At 42.9% G+C, this 16,207-nt stretch overlaps 1 protein-coding gene across 1 annotated transcript in view; it reads right to left on the bottom strand.

Moving 5' to 3' along the window:
- adamts16 (ADAM metallopeptidase with thrombospondin type 1 motif, 16) overlaps nt 1–16,207 on the bottom strand; it is an 80,989-nt gene that overhangs the window by 28,653 nt on the left and 36,129 nt on the right. The window contains exons 9-13 of the mRNA XM_080746002.1: nt 15,331–15,436; nt 14,978–15,115; nt 8,017–8,170; nt 4,792–4,887; nt 1,883–2,031 (exon numbers count right to left, since the gene is read on the bottom strand). Of these exons, the coding sequence (XP_080602128.1) occupies nt 1,883–2,031; nt 4,792–4,887; nt 8,017–8,170; nt 14,978–15,115; nt 15,331–15,436 (643 nt within the window). The remainder of the gene's footprint in view (nt 1–1,882; nt 2,032–4,791; nt 4,888–8,016; nt 8,171–14,977; nt 15,116–15,330; nt 15,437–16,207) is intronic.

Here is a 16,207-nt window from a genome sequence, read left to right as displayed (position 1 = left end):
GCTGATAATAATACAGTACATGTACAAACTGTATACTATAAAAATCTGCCAATTGATAATGCTAACTAGATCACCAAACAAGCCGCAGCTGTTGCATTTTGCCATAATCTCCTTGTCTTAAGTTATTTTCGGAATGTTAGGATGCTCGGGAAAACGTTGTCCAAGATAGAGCATCTGCTGTGCGCTCGGAGAGCTCCCACATTACAGTGATCTGAATTTCTCAAATGGGAATGCACTGAATGCTCTGAATTGCCAAATGACAAAGAGAGCCCTCCGAGCAACTTCAAGAATGCAGTTACATTTGTGAGGGTACAGTTTAGCCAGCTCAGTGTCCACCCTGATACTGGGTGGTCAGGGTTTAATCCCCGGCCGAGGCATACCAAACACTATAGAAAATGGTACCCAGTGCCTCCCTGCTTGGCACTCAGAATGAAGGGTTGGCTTGGGGGTAAGTCCCTGCAACAAGCTGGCGTCATGTCCAGGGGGTGTACTCAAGCTACAGAAACAGGAAATGGGCTCCTGACGTATGGGCTGCATGGCTCGGGAACCATGGGTTCCCAAGGCTACTTACAGTTTGGGTAACACATGGAAAATAACTCAGATGATAACATAATCATCTAATATACAAAGGGAGACAAACACAAGATCTGCAAAAACGGTATACTTAACTTTAACGCATAAAACTCAGAGATGTTTGTGTATCTAATAGCCGTGTGGAGGCCATACCATTCACAGGTGCATATCCCCAGGCTATGCTCCAACTAATCCTTGGCTCAGGACAATTACATCTTCTATAAGCCCTCCAATCACACCATCGCTGAGCTCTCTCTCGCTTTCTCGCCCCATCTCACTTACACCCGCACTTATTTTCCTCTCATTATTTCCCCTCCGCTTTTCTCTCCGTGCCATCTCTGTCTTTCCCTACTTAACCGTTTCATCCTCTCTGTGTCCCTCAGTCTTTTATTATGTCCCTTTCTCTCCTTGCCAGCATTCTTCCTCCCCTTCTCCCATATCTATTATTCCCTACTTTATCATTCCTGCTCCAGCTCCGTCTCTGACTTTCTCTCTCTGTCTGTCCCTGTCTAATTCATCCCAGCAACTTGACAGGATCTTGGCACGGCAGGGCGGTTTGGTGATGAAGAGGTGGCCCCAGCGTTTGTGGCGGACTGACTGAGTGACTGATTGAGTGCATACTGTAAAGAGTGAGAGAGACTGGAGCGAGTGAGCAGTAAGCAAAGGAAGTGGGAGATCTGTGTCAGCGATCTTCACTATTTCAGTAACGTGTCTTACTATGCTGTCTCCAGATGGGCCTTGGGTCTCGGAATAAACAAGAGATAAACATTTACATCCAAGTAATGTAAATGTTCAACAAAAACAAAAAGCTTTTGCATGTGTTTTGTATATGTATGATGGGAACTTACACTGTATGTCTAGTTAGAATTTTAGTCAAATGATATATTTCCATATCGTCATTGTCGGGCAGAAACCTTGTATCTCCAAGTTTCAAATGTCTATGTTTTTTCGTAAAGTAAAGCCCTGCTCCATAATACAAGACTGTCGCACAAGACTAGTGAAAATAGCCGATCTACAAGCACACAACGCCTCATGATGCGAGGCGTTGTGTGCTTGTAGATCGGCTATTTTCACTAGTTTAAATCATTTTTAAAATGATTAATACAAAACGAACGGTTTTGGACATACAAGGTTTCCACCCGACAACATCGATATATATATATATATATGTTTGTGTGTGTGTGTGTGTGTGTGTGTGTGTGTGTGTGTGTGTGTGTGTGTGTGTGTGTGTGTGTGTGTGTGTGTGTGTGTGTGTGTGCGCTTACATTTGTCTGCATTTGCGTGCACGTGTGTGTTTGTGTGTTTCTACCTGGGGTTGGTGCACTGCCTCTCTCTGTAGGTGATGCCGCTCTCACAGCTTCTGGAGCAGGCTGACCATTCTGACCATTGTGACCACTGACCGTGCTGAGGCCTGGGCCCCTCGTCTCCCTGTTTGACACACTGGCCCCTACGGCACCACTGCAGGACACAGAGGGGTGGAGGGAGGGAGAGAAAGGGAGACGGAGGGACAAAGCAAAGTGTCAAGAGCGTCCAAAAAAGGACAGCTGAACAGTGTCCAAGCATTAGATCAGGGTCTTCAATGTTTTCATGCCAAGGACCACTTAGTTGAGAGAGAGATGAAGCGGGGACCCCCACGGCCTGTTCATAGATTCCATATACCGTAGTGTCATTGTTTGACAGCACAATCATCAGTGTATTTTGGATTCATGTCAATTTGTGTTTTCAGATATTTAACCACTTGAGCTGTCATTACCTAATAAACTTGACCTCTTGACCCTTGACCACTCTGTACTTAGTCTGCTCTTTCCCCTCTACACCAAAGCTCTTTGCCAAAAATAGACGATCTACAAGCTCACAATGCCTCGCTCTGCGAGGCGTTGTGAGCTTGTAGATCTGCTATTTTTGGCTAAAGTTCACGGAATATGGATATATGGATATGGATATATTATATAATATAAAAAGGTGTAAAAAAACGTTCTATCACTCAAAGATTTAGAGGACCCCCTGTAGTAACTCTGAGGACACCCTATAGGGGTCCCGGACCCCCTGTTGAAGACCCATGCATTAGACAACAGATGATGGTACATCAAGTATGCTGCTGGTACTTAAATTAGTCCTTCATCTGTCTTGCACAGGTCTAAGAATTTAGTTGATCGGATGATGTTTATGTTTTTCCCGTACTGAATGACTTCAGTCTAGTACGTAGGCCTGGGAGATTTAAAGAGGTGCTTTTTCATCACTGTTTGTGGGAAACTCAACTTTTACAAGTGTGTTGATTAAATCAACTAAGTGGTTACTCAACAAAGTCCTATGAAATGTTTTAGTCGAGGACGGCCCTGTTTTTGTGCTCTTGATATACTAAGATGTGGGGTGGTTTGAGAGGACAGCGGTGGGTGTGCTCAAGGAAGGCATGTATCGAGTATCTTCGCATAACTCAGCAGGTTCCAATGATTACAAAAATCCACAAGGGAAGATAAACAAAAACACAGCCACACTCATGCTTACCCCACAGACTGATCTCATGGTGCTTCGCTGAGAACCAGAACAGCTGATTTCCCCTAACTATTTTCCCCCGGTGGTGAAGTGCCATGAATTCCTAAGTGAGCGTGTCATTGTTTGCATTCAGTTAATTGTCCCACCGAGGGAGTATATGGGATTATAGCATCAAGTTCAATACATTGAGAAAAGAGAATCAGAGAGAGAGGGAGAGAGAGAGAGGGAGAGAGAGGGAGAGAGAGAAAAAGAGAGAGAGAGAGAGAGAGAGAGAGAGAGAGAGAGAGAGAGAGAGAGAGAGAGAGAGAGAGAGAGAGAGAGAGAATGGGAGAGTGATGCAAGAAACAATGCTACCAATGGTACCACATTGCTTCCCAGCAAAATAAGGCACAATTAAGCTTCTTTGTGGATACTTGAAAGTTTATTAGCCTGATTTGGGTCACAAAGACTCATAGAGGGACAGGTCAAGAGAAGTGGAAGGTCAGTGCCTTGACCAGAATTTCACAGTCCATTAACGGCAGAGTAATTACATTTGAAGAGCTCAATAAAGTTTAATAAACCCTCATGGTAGCCAAAACCAAAACTCTCTATATAGTTAACCACCGTTTGTCCCAGTCAACTTCACCATTCTATGACCCAGTTACCCCGGCCTTTGGGACCCTGGGAAGCTGTGTGAACAGTAGCATGAATGATTAATGTCAAGGGATTTGGTTTGAGTTTCTGGTTCTTCTCTGGTACAAAGTGCAGTGAGCGAAGTTGTCGTTTAAACATCCTTCAATAACAGACAACAATGAGTCTCCAAATTACTATTCTTTGAAAGTAGCATCTACAGTATGAACTGGTTCTGTAGTGAGATCTCTTAAAAGTGTGGTTTGTTTTTGTGAGATGTTACCATGGAGCATTGGGTGCTGCCAGCAGAGGTAAAGGTAAAACACATACTTCTCCAGTGATAAAAAACAGGTGTTAGACCAACAGCATTTGTGGGTAAACCCTAAAATGTAATTGGTGCCACTGATTTTAGCCATTTCAGCAATAATTAGATTATTTTAGCATAAATCCTCCCCCATTATGATGGCCCTCTTTCAGATGTTGTCATGTAGATCGGTACACAGTATCTCTGTAGCCTTTAAACGAAACGGGTATTTCTTACATTGATGCTCCTACATATTATCATGCAAGCACCAGAAAGTTACTTTCCATCCCTCATATACTGTGTGCACAGTGCACACCCCATAACCCACACACTGCACATCATTTCGGAGCTCATATCTTTGAACGGGTAAGGACTAGTGGTTTCAAACACTTTCAAAAAGTAGTGGAAATAGCAGATCTACAAGCTCACAACGCGTCGCATTGCGTTATTTTTTAAGTATAAAATTGTCAAATATGCCAGTCATTTCTTTGTATATTTAAGTTATGTGTCATGATTACCATGTACAACTTCAAAGCCTAAAAGCCAAACAGAAATGTAATTGTCAACGACAAATACAGAATTAAATCGTTAATAGCAATTATTTGAGTGACAATTAATCGTCATGTAAAATGTCATAATCGTGACAGCCCTACCTGTGCCCATCCTGTGATGTCAATATTGTGGGGCAAGAGCAAGGGGTACATCAAAAAAGAATACAAGCAAACATACATACATTACACACGCGCCCACACACGTGCACGCACGCAAACAAACACTCACGCACTTACACACACGCACACGTAATAACTCACCATGTCAGGCCCACAGGCAGAGCCCTCGGCAGCTGGCATGAATTTTGTCTCACACTTCCTCCCAACACGATGACACCATAGAGCTTTGCAGATGTCCTTAAGGCACAAACACACATGCACATGCACGCACGCGCGCGCACACACACACACACACACACACACACACACACACACACACACACACACACACACACACACACACACACACAGTAAATAATAATGCATATAAACTTAGATCTAGATTTTTTTTTTTATCTGAGCAGAAGACCACAGTTTTATTAAAGTATCAGATTATACAGTAGAAACTGGCAAGTAAAGGGTGTTTAACACCCTTTGCAAATCTCTAGGCTGGCTGGAATGTGGATTAACATTTTATTGCCCACCAATAGAAACAGTTTAAAGTTTGTTAGATTTATCAGTTTTATGGTAACACAAAATATACCTAGATCACCAGTTTATACAAATATGTTGTTATAAGTAGAAAACGTAACCTCAAAGACTTCAAAGTTAGAAATAGGAAGTCTTACTAGTAAGACATGGCAATAGTCTGTACTCTGCAATATTGTAGGTCTCAGTAATGAGTGGACCTTTCAGCAGGTTATATGACACTATTATTATGTTCAAAACATGCTTTTTGGCACCAAATTACAGTAGCTGGATTTTCAGAATACTCCTTACAACAGCTGTACACAAAGCCAGTGATGGGAAAACTGAATTGTCAAAAATAATCCTCTGTGCAGCTATAAAAAGGGATGGGAACTCTGTGAAAGACAACTTGTAATGATCAGCCAATCTGCAGTCTTCTTATGTGTTCGTGTTTGTGTTTCCAATTGTTCAACTCTTTAGGAGTTCAGCCAAACAGGACTATTGAAAAATATATAGAAGAAATAGAAAAGCAATGCCAATATGTCTGCCAATGGTTTGGCTTGGTCACAAAAAACTATCTAGGAGATGAAAAAGTCCTAGTAGATGACTGTAAATAAACTGTTTAAAATCAACATTGTTGACATTGTTTGTATTTCCTCCTAAAACGATGTTTTTGTATACCTATATTTGCATACATCAATCTCACACAGAGTAAGCAGCCATACAGATACATGTACACAAATATTTAGTAAATCAAGGCAAATATGTTACACTCTCCAAGCATGAAATGCATGAGTGCACAAGTTCACCAGCAGACTTGATAGTCACGACTGACTTTCTTTCTCAGTGGTATATTGCACATTCACATGGGAGGATTGGGAACTTCCCCTACTCTCAAAACTGTGTCTGGGTTGCTTGAGAAACATGGCCCGCTACTTTTTTTTAACATGTCCACATTGTTACTAAATGAATGACTATATCAGATTCTGACAACTCAGTGCAGATGCAGACAGGCACCCCTGCCCCTTGTGCTCGCTGCCAAAAGCCATCATGGATCCCATCCCAAGGCCTATTTGTGCAGCTGTTTTGCTAAGTCAGGGCTTTTACAATAGTAAAAAGACGAAGAGAGAGAGAGAGAGAGTGCACGGCAGGGCGGGAGAGAGCAAACGATGGACAGAGAGGGAAAGAGAGAGAGAGAGAGAAACTGTTGTGTTTCTTTGCCAGGGTAACCCAGCTCCACCCATACCCCATCGAGAGTATCATTTGGCTCCTTCAGTTGTTCCCTTATCTTGAAAGTGCCTGCCAGAAAGTTTCACGAAATATAAATTCATAACACAATAAATTGGACCTCGGTGCCGAATAATAATGCTGTAATAAGTAACAAGTGTCTGGAGAGGGATGAAGTATGTGGACCACTTTGGTGTATGGCGTCCAGTGCACCTTGCTGACCATGAAGCGTAAGAGAGGAGGTGCACATTACAGAGTCCCCAGTGTTCATGAGAGTGTAAAAATTGACCAAATGGCAGCAGCAAAAGAGCGGCCGAAGCTGAATAGGTAGAGAGGCCCCCCGGGAATAAGAAGGTCACCGGTTCGACCCTTGGCTCAGCGAGTCTACATGTGGAAGTGTCCCTGCACAAGACACTTAATCCTCAACAGTCCCCCCATATGCTCATCTGAGCAGCCATCTGCTGGCTGAAGCAGTAAAAGTTATTTCCCCTCCCTCCGGGAACCTGAAAACAACTAGCAGCGACTATATTAAAACAATGTGTGTGCATTTTGTTGGCTTATAAGGAATAAGGAGCACACCCTACATTCAGGGTGTCACCTACCGGTATGTCACACCATACTCACAGGTCAATGCACACAGTGACTGTTCACGTGTTATAAAATATACAATGCCTATGTCTATGAAGGAATGTTAAACACTTCAACTGAAGAAATATAACTCTGTTAAGGACATCCTATATCGTGGCACAGCCAGGTCACTTTACAGATTTGACATGCGCACAAGTGGACAAATGGAACAAATGGACGCTCACAAGTCCATTTGATTCAATGTGTACATTCTTAGAGTTAAATGAAGACTCAAGACTTTGCAGTGAGGATGGAGACAATGGGAGAGCAACGAGGAGAGATTCCCATTGGCGACACTCCAGCATATATTTAGCTTTCTTTCCCAGTGAGTATTTCATGGGCAGCAGTCTAACTCTGTCTGGTGTGTGTGCGTGCGTGCGTGCGTGCGTGCGTGCGTGCGTGCGTGCGTGCGTGCGTGCGTGCGTGCGTGCGTGCGTGCGCGCGTGCGTGCGTGCGCGCGTGTGTGCGTGCACGCGTGCGTGTGTGTGTGCGTGTGTGTGTGTGTGTGTGTGTGTGTGTGTGTGTGTGTGTGTGTGCGTGTGTGTGTGTGTGTGTGAGGGCAAGCCTAATGTTTTTTTTCAATCAGCCAATCATTTCATTTTGTCACATTTTCTCTATCATCCCCCTTCCTTCCATTATTCCCCCTTCCTCTCCCCTCTCTATCTCTCTATCTCTCTATGGTAGGCAAATGCCACCAGATTTCTTTGACTCATTAAGTGCCAAGTCCATGACTTATTACCTGCCTCATTTCCTAGATCAGGGTGTGTGGGGGAGGGGGACCTCTTAGGAAAACACAGCCATGAACTCTTTTTTAAATTTGTGTGGAATGACATAATTGAGATGAAATCTGTGTACAGTACATCCACTTGAGGCTATATTTCACAGCCGAAAAGAAAAATGGAGCTCTTAAAAGGTTTCAGTATGAAATATCTATTCAATAAAGCTGATGTTTTTTTTTTTTTCACAGGCAGGACCTTGCCTATTTTCCTACTGTCGATGGTTTACCTTCTTGAAATCTAGGGTACAGAGTTTGGCCTTCTCCCCAAACTGCCATTTGCACTGTGTGTCTGCGTCGTACAGCTCCCCAGGTAGCTTCTCAGGGTAGCGATACTCCTTCACAGATCTGGGCTCATCTGATAGACACAGCGCCTGCGCAGAGCTGCAGGAGAGGAGAGCAGTGTTCATTTTGTGGAATAAAACTACGTAAATAAAGACTAAGATATCATGAAGTAAAACTAAGACTAAATATGTTGACTGAAACAAAATAAAAGATTGCTGTCAAAATAAACACTGGAGGAGCGTAGACTAGAGGAGCAACAGTAGGGATGGGACGATATGAACGTTTCCTATCACGATTAACCAAAATAAAAAGGGGATTTACCATATTATCGTGATAATTAAAATATCCCCAACATCCATTATCCTGGGGCGGAACATATGCCAAAAAATAGCAGATCTGCAATCTTGTAGATCGGCAATTCTTTGGCAAAGAGATTTGGTAGAGAGTGAAACCTGTATCAAGTACGTTATGTCCAGGTCCGTTTTACCATTGAATTATAGAGGGTTTAAAAGCTTGGCATATAAAAGGCAGTGACGTCAATACGTGCGCGTCCCGCGTCTCTGACGCATTCACGTTGCCTAGAGACGCATTCACGTCATTGTTCTGGGGTCCCACGGACGCATCGCCTCCATGGACCATTGGTGTCCACGTTAAAATAATTTACCACGTCGCGAAAAAAATAATATTTTAAAAAGTCCACAGACGCCACCATTGTTCATGGGTGAAGGCATGCTACTTGACCCTACGTTAACACAAATGAAATCCGCGTAGAAAGTCTTAAAACAGACGATAGAACTAAGACTGTGTGTGTTTTGAATCCACGACGCCATTTTGTGCGACTGCGCTTGGTCACAGAATTCAATGGGTGCCTGAGTTTTAGCGTAGCACCGGGCCGCTCTCTGACCATAGTGGCACAGCGTGTTAGGTGATACACCGAAAAGGGTTCCCCCACAGAACGTGTAGCACGGCGCAGAAACGTGACGTCACGTCTCTACACTGCAGCTCACTGCTCAGACAGCGACCCGCGTCCTTTCCCCTTCATTCAATAACAACTGGATATACAGTACACGCGCTATTGTTTATAGATGTGGTGGACATTGGACAACGTGTTAGAAGCCACACAGGTCTTCATTGCGTCTTTACAACAATAGCGACGATTAACGTTGTGGTGAACATGGTCAAATAACCTTTATTGGCTCAACTACAACACGGAGGAAGCAAGCTAGCCTAGCATGTATGCTATCTGAGACAGTCTATGTATGTAGCCTAGGCTGTCTAACTGTTTGATTGATTATAGCGTTTTCGTGGCAGCGCCGTCCATTTGGTGGTCCGCCGGGGCAGCGTACCACCGCGGCCGCCTGTGCCTTGCCCTCCCGCATCCATAGAGGGGTGGCACGTCCCTCTAGGATCAACCGTTCAAAACAAAAGTAGCCGATCTACAAGCAACCCAATCCACTGTTTTTGACCCAGTCCACTGGTTCTCTGTACAGCAGAGCAAACACAAGCACGCCATTCCATAGAAGCAGTAACAGTACAAACAGGAGACATCATCTCACTGAGAAGATCCATATATTATCGATGTATATAAAATAACAGGTGGCTGTTGATTATGAAGACTCGGTAAAAGCTTCTATCTGCGCCCCCAAGTGGTCAACATCCGATATTACCGGTTCGGTATTAAAAAAATCAAACCGTCACATGACTATTTGGAAGTATTAAAATTGTAAGATTTGGAATTGTGGTTCATTTCTTTCAGACACATTTCTACGTAACATGAACATAACCATATAATAACCAATTCAAGTTAAATGCTGCACTTTGTCAAAAATGACATGACGCGTTGAATTTTTGTGGGACCCATAAAATATCCCTGGGACTCATCCGAAAGACCCTTTGTGGGTCCTGGGGACTCATTATATTAAAAACCTATTAACATCACTGAAAAGGTGAATTGATCCCAGTGCATGACGGATGACAATTTCACGATAAATGTAAATCTCCACGATACGATTATAGCGAGTGTTTTTTATCACGATAAACGATAATAACGATTATCGTCCCATCCCTAAGCAACAGATGAGATGAAGGAAAGGAGAATGGGAGCAGCAGAGGCCAGAGGACAGAGAGGATTCCGGGAGAAGAGTGCAGAACAAGGGGATGATAGCGGAGCAAGCACGAATGAATCATTCATCTTTAGTGTTGCTGATAAACGCTCATGCAGGCATAAACAGACATAAATGACAGAAGATTATAAATCTAGTTTAGAGACGTGATTGATTGTTGGCATGCGTAGCTCACACATATACAGAATATCTGTCTGCTTCAGAAAATACTATCACGTGTTGCCGTGGTAACATAACAACAACCCTGAGAATAATAGTTTTAATGCATCAAGCACTTGGTCGTGGCAGACATAATAAATGCTTGCTTGTATCACTCATACTCTAACACGAGTGGGGGGAGGGGGGTTCCCAGTGTTAGCTGATATCATCAGTAACTATACAGAGACATGTTTTACAGCTTAAACACTGCGGGCGAAGAGGAATATAATGCAAAGTATGTTGAAAAGAGCTGGAAAGGGCAAAAAGTTTTGGCCCACGGTGATAGCGAGTGGTCCTGATTGCTTTAGCAGAGTGTGCACTTGTGCGTGCTTGTGCATGTGCGTGTGCATGTGTGTGTGTGTGTGTGTATTTTATTTCATGCAATCTTCCATTGCTTTATGGGCCCTATGTGCCTACAGAGAACAATGCTGTTCTACATATGCCGTCATTTCAGTGGATGTTATATATTGCTGTATTATTCACATCAGTAAGAATGAAAAATACATTACGTTACCAGCACACGCACGCACGCACGCACGCACGCACGCACACACACACACACACACGCACACACACACACACACACACACACACGTGCGCGCACCTAAGGGCATGCTCGAATGCATTTATGGTGTATAGGTTCTGAATAATTCTAATTACACAACAACAGTAGTCCTAGTCTTTTAGACATTTGATGTACTGTATGTATAAAATAACAAAGCTAGCTCTAACATCCTTTACGAATCCATCAAGCTCTCATCTTTGCGTATCTGTAAAACCTTTTTTTTAAATATATATTAGTGCAGGAAAATACTAATTATTCATATTTATTTAACATGTTTGTTATTTCATAAACAGAGACGTGAGCTTTTAGATCGTTGCAATTTTTTGCACAACCCCATCATATGACAAAGTATACAATGGGGCTTAAATAAATGGTTACCGGCGGCACTTGGCTGTCACCTGTACTCAGTCAAGTTTGAGCCAATTAGTTTACAGTTGAATAGGAGAAGGGACAAGGGGCTTGTCTGGCTGCAGAGATCATACAATTACAGCCAATGTAAGTACATGGAGGTGACCCACTGGCGTACTGTAGCGTGGGCACTCTGGAGAACTGGAAATCTTTTTGAAGGGAACTTGCTGCTATGACCCAAGCTTCTGTCAGCCAGATTGACCAATGCAGTGATGTAGTCTCAAATTCCACTGCACACTAGACCTTGTCTCAAGGGCACAGCAGTTGAGAACGGCTGCTTAACTGCGTGTTGCTGGAAATTAGTTTCTCCTGTTTTCCTGATTTTTACGGCGTGGCACCTAGGGGGTGAACCATAGGAGGTCTGTCTGTGTGTGACTGTGTGTGAGTCTGCGGCTAATCTCTCAAACCACTGGACAGATCAGTGCCAGATTGCTTGTGCACATTGCCAGAAATCCCCAAGTATTTTTCCATTTTTTTTTCACATTTTGTGAATTCATAGTCTAAGACGCACTGTCCTGCCATCCCTTCATATCTGGGCAAAACTGCCGTTATGTGTATGAAATCATTAACATGATGTGAGAGAATCACAGGGAACTACACCGTTATTAGACCCTGTCTAATAACGGGGTCTAATAGTTTGGGTCTCGAGTTTGGGTCTAGTTTGGGTCTCGACAACCAAAGTGGGTGATCAGCAGCAGAGGGGTTGCAGAGTAAAATGTAATAATAATTAACTTTTATGGTTTTGTTTGTTGCAAATGATGCACACTAAATCTCAGTGTATTCTGTCTATAAAGAATCATCATCATCATCATCATCATTAAAGGCTTCCCTATTTTGGGCAAATTTTGAAGACTTCAAAAATCTTCAAGCTCACAGTGCTTCGTGATGCGACGTGTTGTGAGCTCGCAGATTGGCCATTGTCACTACTTGTCAAGCAGTGAAAACGTAAGTGGTTAAGCCTTGTTTTAGGGACTGTTGATGTCTGGCACCCACGGGACTCATAGAAGATCTGCTTATAATAACATTGGCAACAACAATGATGCTCTATGTGTCTTTGCCAGTATGCCAGAGTCACAAATCTCTTCCCTGAGCTTTTCAGCCAATAAGAAGTCTGTGGTTTTCAGAGTCATGGGCGCTGTCATCCAGCCCCCTTCAAACGGCCTCCGACCAGGATCAAAGCTGACCGTCCCTCAGATAAAAATGTCGACTAAACGAAACTGACTGTTCACCTAATTGACGCAGACCCCTCTTGGTCATGACTAACAAAAGAGAGACTGCATTAACCAATTAAACCCTATTGACCCCCAGGGGTCTACTCTATACTAGGCCCCCTCCTTTTTCCTCTCTACAACAAATCTGTTCTCAAATCTCAAAGCTCACATCGCGTTGAGTCGTGTTGTGAGCTTGTACAGTGGATCGGCTAGTGTCGCAGTATGTTGTTTACCCCCAGAATAGGGACACTAAAGTTTATGGGGTTATTAAGGTTATTAAGGTTTATGGGGGTATTAAAATATGGCATGCTTTGGCTGAGCACAGACTCTATCACATGAAAAGGCAAACATGCAGACAGTAATGGAAAGACGCTGTCTCTAATAACTCAACTCTGCACAAAAAGAGCTCTATATAATCATACACTACAGTGGTTTGCAAAGTGGAGACTGGGGAGCCTCAGGGGTCCTTGAGGGGATTCCAGGGGGTCCCCGTCTAAATAACTGATTAGGAACCAAATGGGCCCTACTTGCAAATGGAACCAAATGGACATTTGCACACTCTCAGAGTTATGGGGGTTTGTGGCTTAATTCATTAAAAACTGAAGAAATTAAATAAAAGAAAAAAAGAAAAAAGAAGTCCTTGGAATTACAAAGTTAGAGCAGTGGTTCTCAAAGTGGATTCCAGGCAGGGACTATGTGGTTTCCTTTAGGGGGGTCTAAATTGACACTTACTTTGACAGTGTACAAATGGATCTAAATGGACCCGTACCTTCAAATTTCAAAGTTTGAGAGCTACTGAGTTAGAGAACCACTGACACACAGCACTACTGTATAACCATTAGTGGGGAGAGTGTTTGTCAGTGAATGATTATGAGTGTAAGGGAACTACGTTGGCACAGACCTCCCCGACACGTGGCCTCCGGGGTGATGGGAGTTTAATATAAGGCTGACAGGCCTAACGAGGGTGAGGTCATCTTGGCTCTAATAACCCAGCGAGGAAATACAGTGTCTGTCCCCACCAGCCACAGAGGGGAGACCTGACAGGTCAGTTAACACGCTGTAAATTTAGTGGAAGGCTCCGGTCCGGGGCTATCTGGTTTCACACACACACAAGTGCGTGCACATGCACACATGCACACACACATGCCATTGCTGTCGAGCAGAAACCTTTCATCTTTTATATTCTTTTTATAAATTAATGCCCTACTTGGCGAGTTGGCGTGCAAGAGTGTCATGCAAAAGTAGCGAAAATAGCAGATCTACAAGCTCAAGTGTTGTGACAGCAACGATGGTGCGCACGCACGCATGCGCACACGCACGCAAACGCACACGCACAGATACATACAGACACGTCCATGATCCATATTTGCTCACTTAAGCGAGTGCAGACATGAATATATGTCCACAAGAACATATATAGGTTATTGTAGACATGCTTTCACACTTGCATGCAATCACACAAACGAGCACACACACACACACACACACACACACACACACACACACACACACACACACACACACACACACACGCATGCACGCACGCACGCACGTACGCACATGCACACTAATCATCTCTCAGTCACACTTATACATGCAGCTTCACACAAATATATCATACCCAGACAGGCAGACACTATCTGTAATACTAGACAGCAGAATAGTACCACTGCATATCAGTCAGCATGGCTGCTATATTAGCTATATTGGCCTTAATACCTTCATACTGACACACATGCATGCACACACGCAAGCATGCACCCACAATAAATGCATATGTTCCCATATTGGTAAAACAAGGGAAGTGCCCTACTAAAACATTCAAATATAGCTTTTAGTATATTTTGTCCCCTGTGTGTGTGTGTCTGTGTGTCTGTCTACGTTTGTATGTTTATTTGTTGTTCCACTTGCCTAATCTTGTAAACCTCGTGACCGATCCCCAACAAAGTTCTTGTTCATGCAGCCATTAGGCCTATATTGTTTTTCTCCAGTATTTTTATTTTATTTTTGTGAATATTCAACTTTAATGTTTTAATGGAAGTCAAAGGTGGTCGCATCTCGCTGAAACATTGCCCAAATAACAATGGCTGACGACTGAGTTACAGTAGAGTTAGAGTATGTACTCCAATGAGCACATGAATCTGTCCATTATTATGAACTTTGGATCCTAACTGCATTTGTATTTGAACTCACGTTAAAACTATTATAATAAATATGGTTTATCCTCAAGAATAAATTACGTTTTATCTTGTCTTATGTTCTGTTGGTGACACATTTTCCCCTATTAAAGTGCCACACATTTATTTTGAAATGTATCACTGTAATTGTACCGTTACATGAATAATGAACAGATTATACAAGTTTGACACCAATGATTATGAATGTTATAAATGTTGCTCACTTGAGAAAGCGGCTGAGGTACTGTCGGCTACAGGCAGACCAGGAGAAGATTCCATTGTGACCAGCCAGTGTGGGAGACATGATATTACCCTCAGACTTCTTGCAGACATTCCCCTCCCCATCATGGACCATTCCAAAACTGGAAAGTGAAGAAGAGATTTGTTTTCCTTACATTTTTCTTGAAATGTTCAGGTACAAAAAAACGAATGTATCACAAAAGCTATGCGAGCACACAGCCGATTTTGTGCAACGCCGTCAAACGACAAAGTGTTAAATATGTTTTTTAAGTGGTTAAAGTCTCTCTTTAGGTAATCAAGGACAATACACTATACCGTAGTTTCAACAGATGCTTACTTGTGTCCAGACTCGTGGGCGATGGTGAAGGCTAAGCCGAGTCCTGTGTCTTCATTGATGGTGCAGCTCCTGTATTTGCTGCACATCCCACTAATTGGAGCAAAACCTGCACAGACACACAACAGGAGCAGAGTAAGAAATGAATGAATGAATGAAGAGTACATGTGGACGTTTCGGCCCGACAGGCCTTCCTCAGCGAGTTTACGCGCTATTGGCGGCTGCTGGGGGGAATACTTTTAATAAACAAGAAGAATTCATTCTAAAGTGAGTGCTGGCGTCCTTGCTCTAAGTTCAATGTTTGTCTGAGCCATGCACCCTAGACGAATGTTTATATGAACCACTTTGCTGACGAGTGCTCCTCTTCTCTCCTCCTGAAGATCATGTTATTAAACCCAAGTTCAAACCCTAACTTGCTACTTACCTACTTAATTACTTACTAACTTAATACTACTTACTCATGTACTAACTACTTAATAACTAACTTACTTACTCGCTTACTTACTTACTTACTTGCTTGCTTACTTACTTACTTACTTAGCAAGCATCCCTTAACTTCATACTGATTTTCATTTTAAAATCAGCAGTGTGTCTACAAAGTCCTGGAAAATACTGTACTGTCTGCAGCTGCTCAGACTGGTCTTGTCAGCAGAATTTCAAACAATTCACTACAACAATCAAACAATTCACTACAATATAATCAAACTTTATTGGCCGCTGTAATTTTCAAGTCTGTTGCCAATATTGCCAGTACATCATTTCAACACCCTTTTTATGCAAATGTGGTATGTTGTCCATGTGGTATTTGATTCTGTTCTACTCTTCATTGTTGTCCAGCGGTTTCAGTTGTGGCACTTTTACTTGCTTTCATTCACCATGA

This window comes from Nannobrachium achirus (assembly GCF_963921795.1).
Source record: "Nannobrachium achirus genome assembly, chromosome: 2".
Classification (NCBI taxonomy): domain Eukaryota; kingdom Metazoa; phylum Chordata; class Actinopteri; order Myctophiformes; family Myctophidae; genus Nannobrachium; species Nannobrachium achirus.
This window is presented reverse-complemented; position numbering and strand designations above follow the sequence as displayed.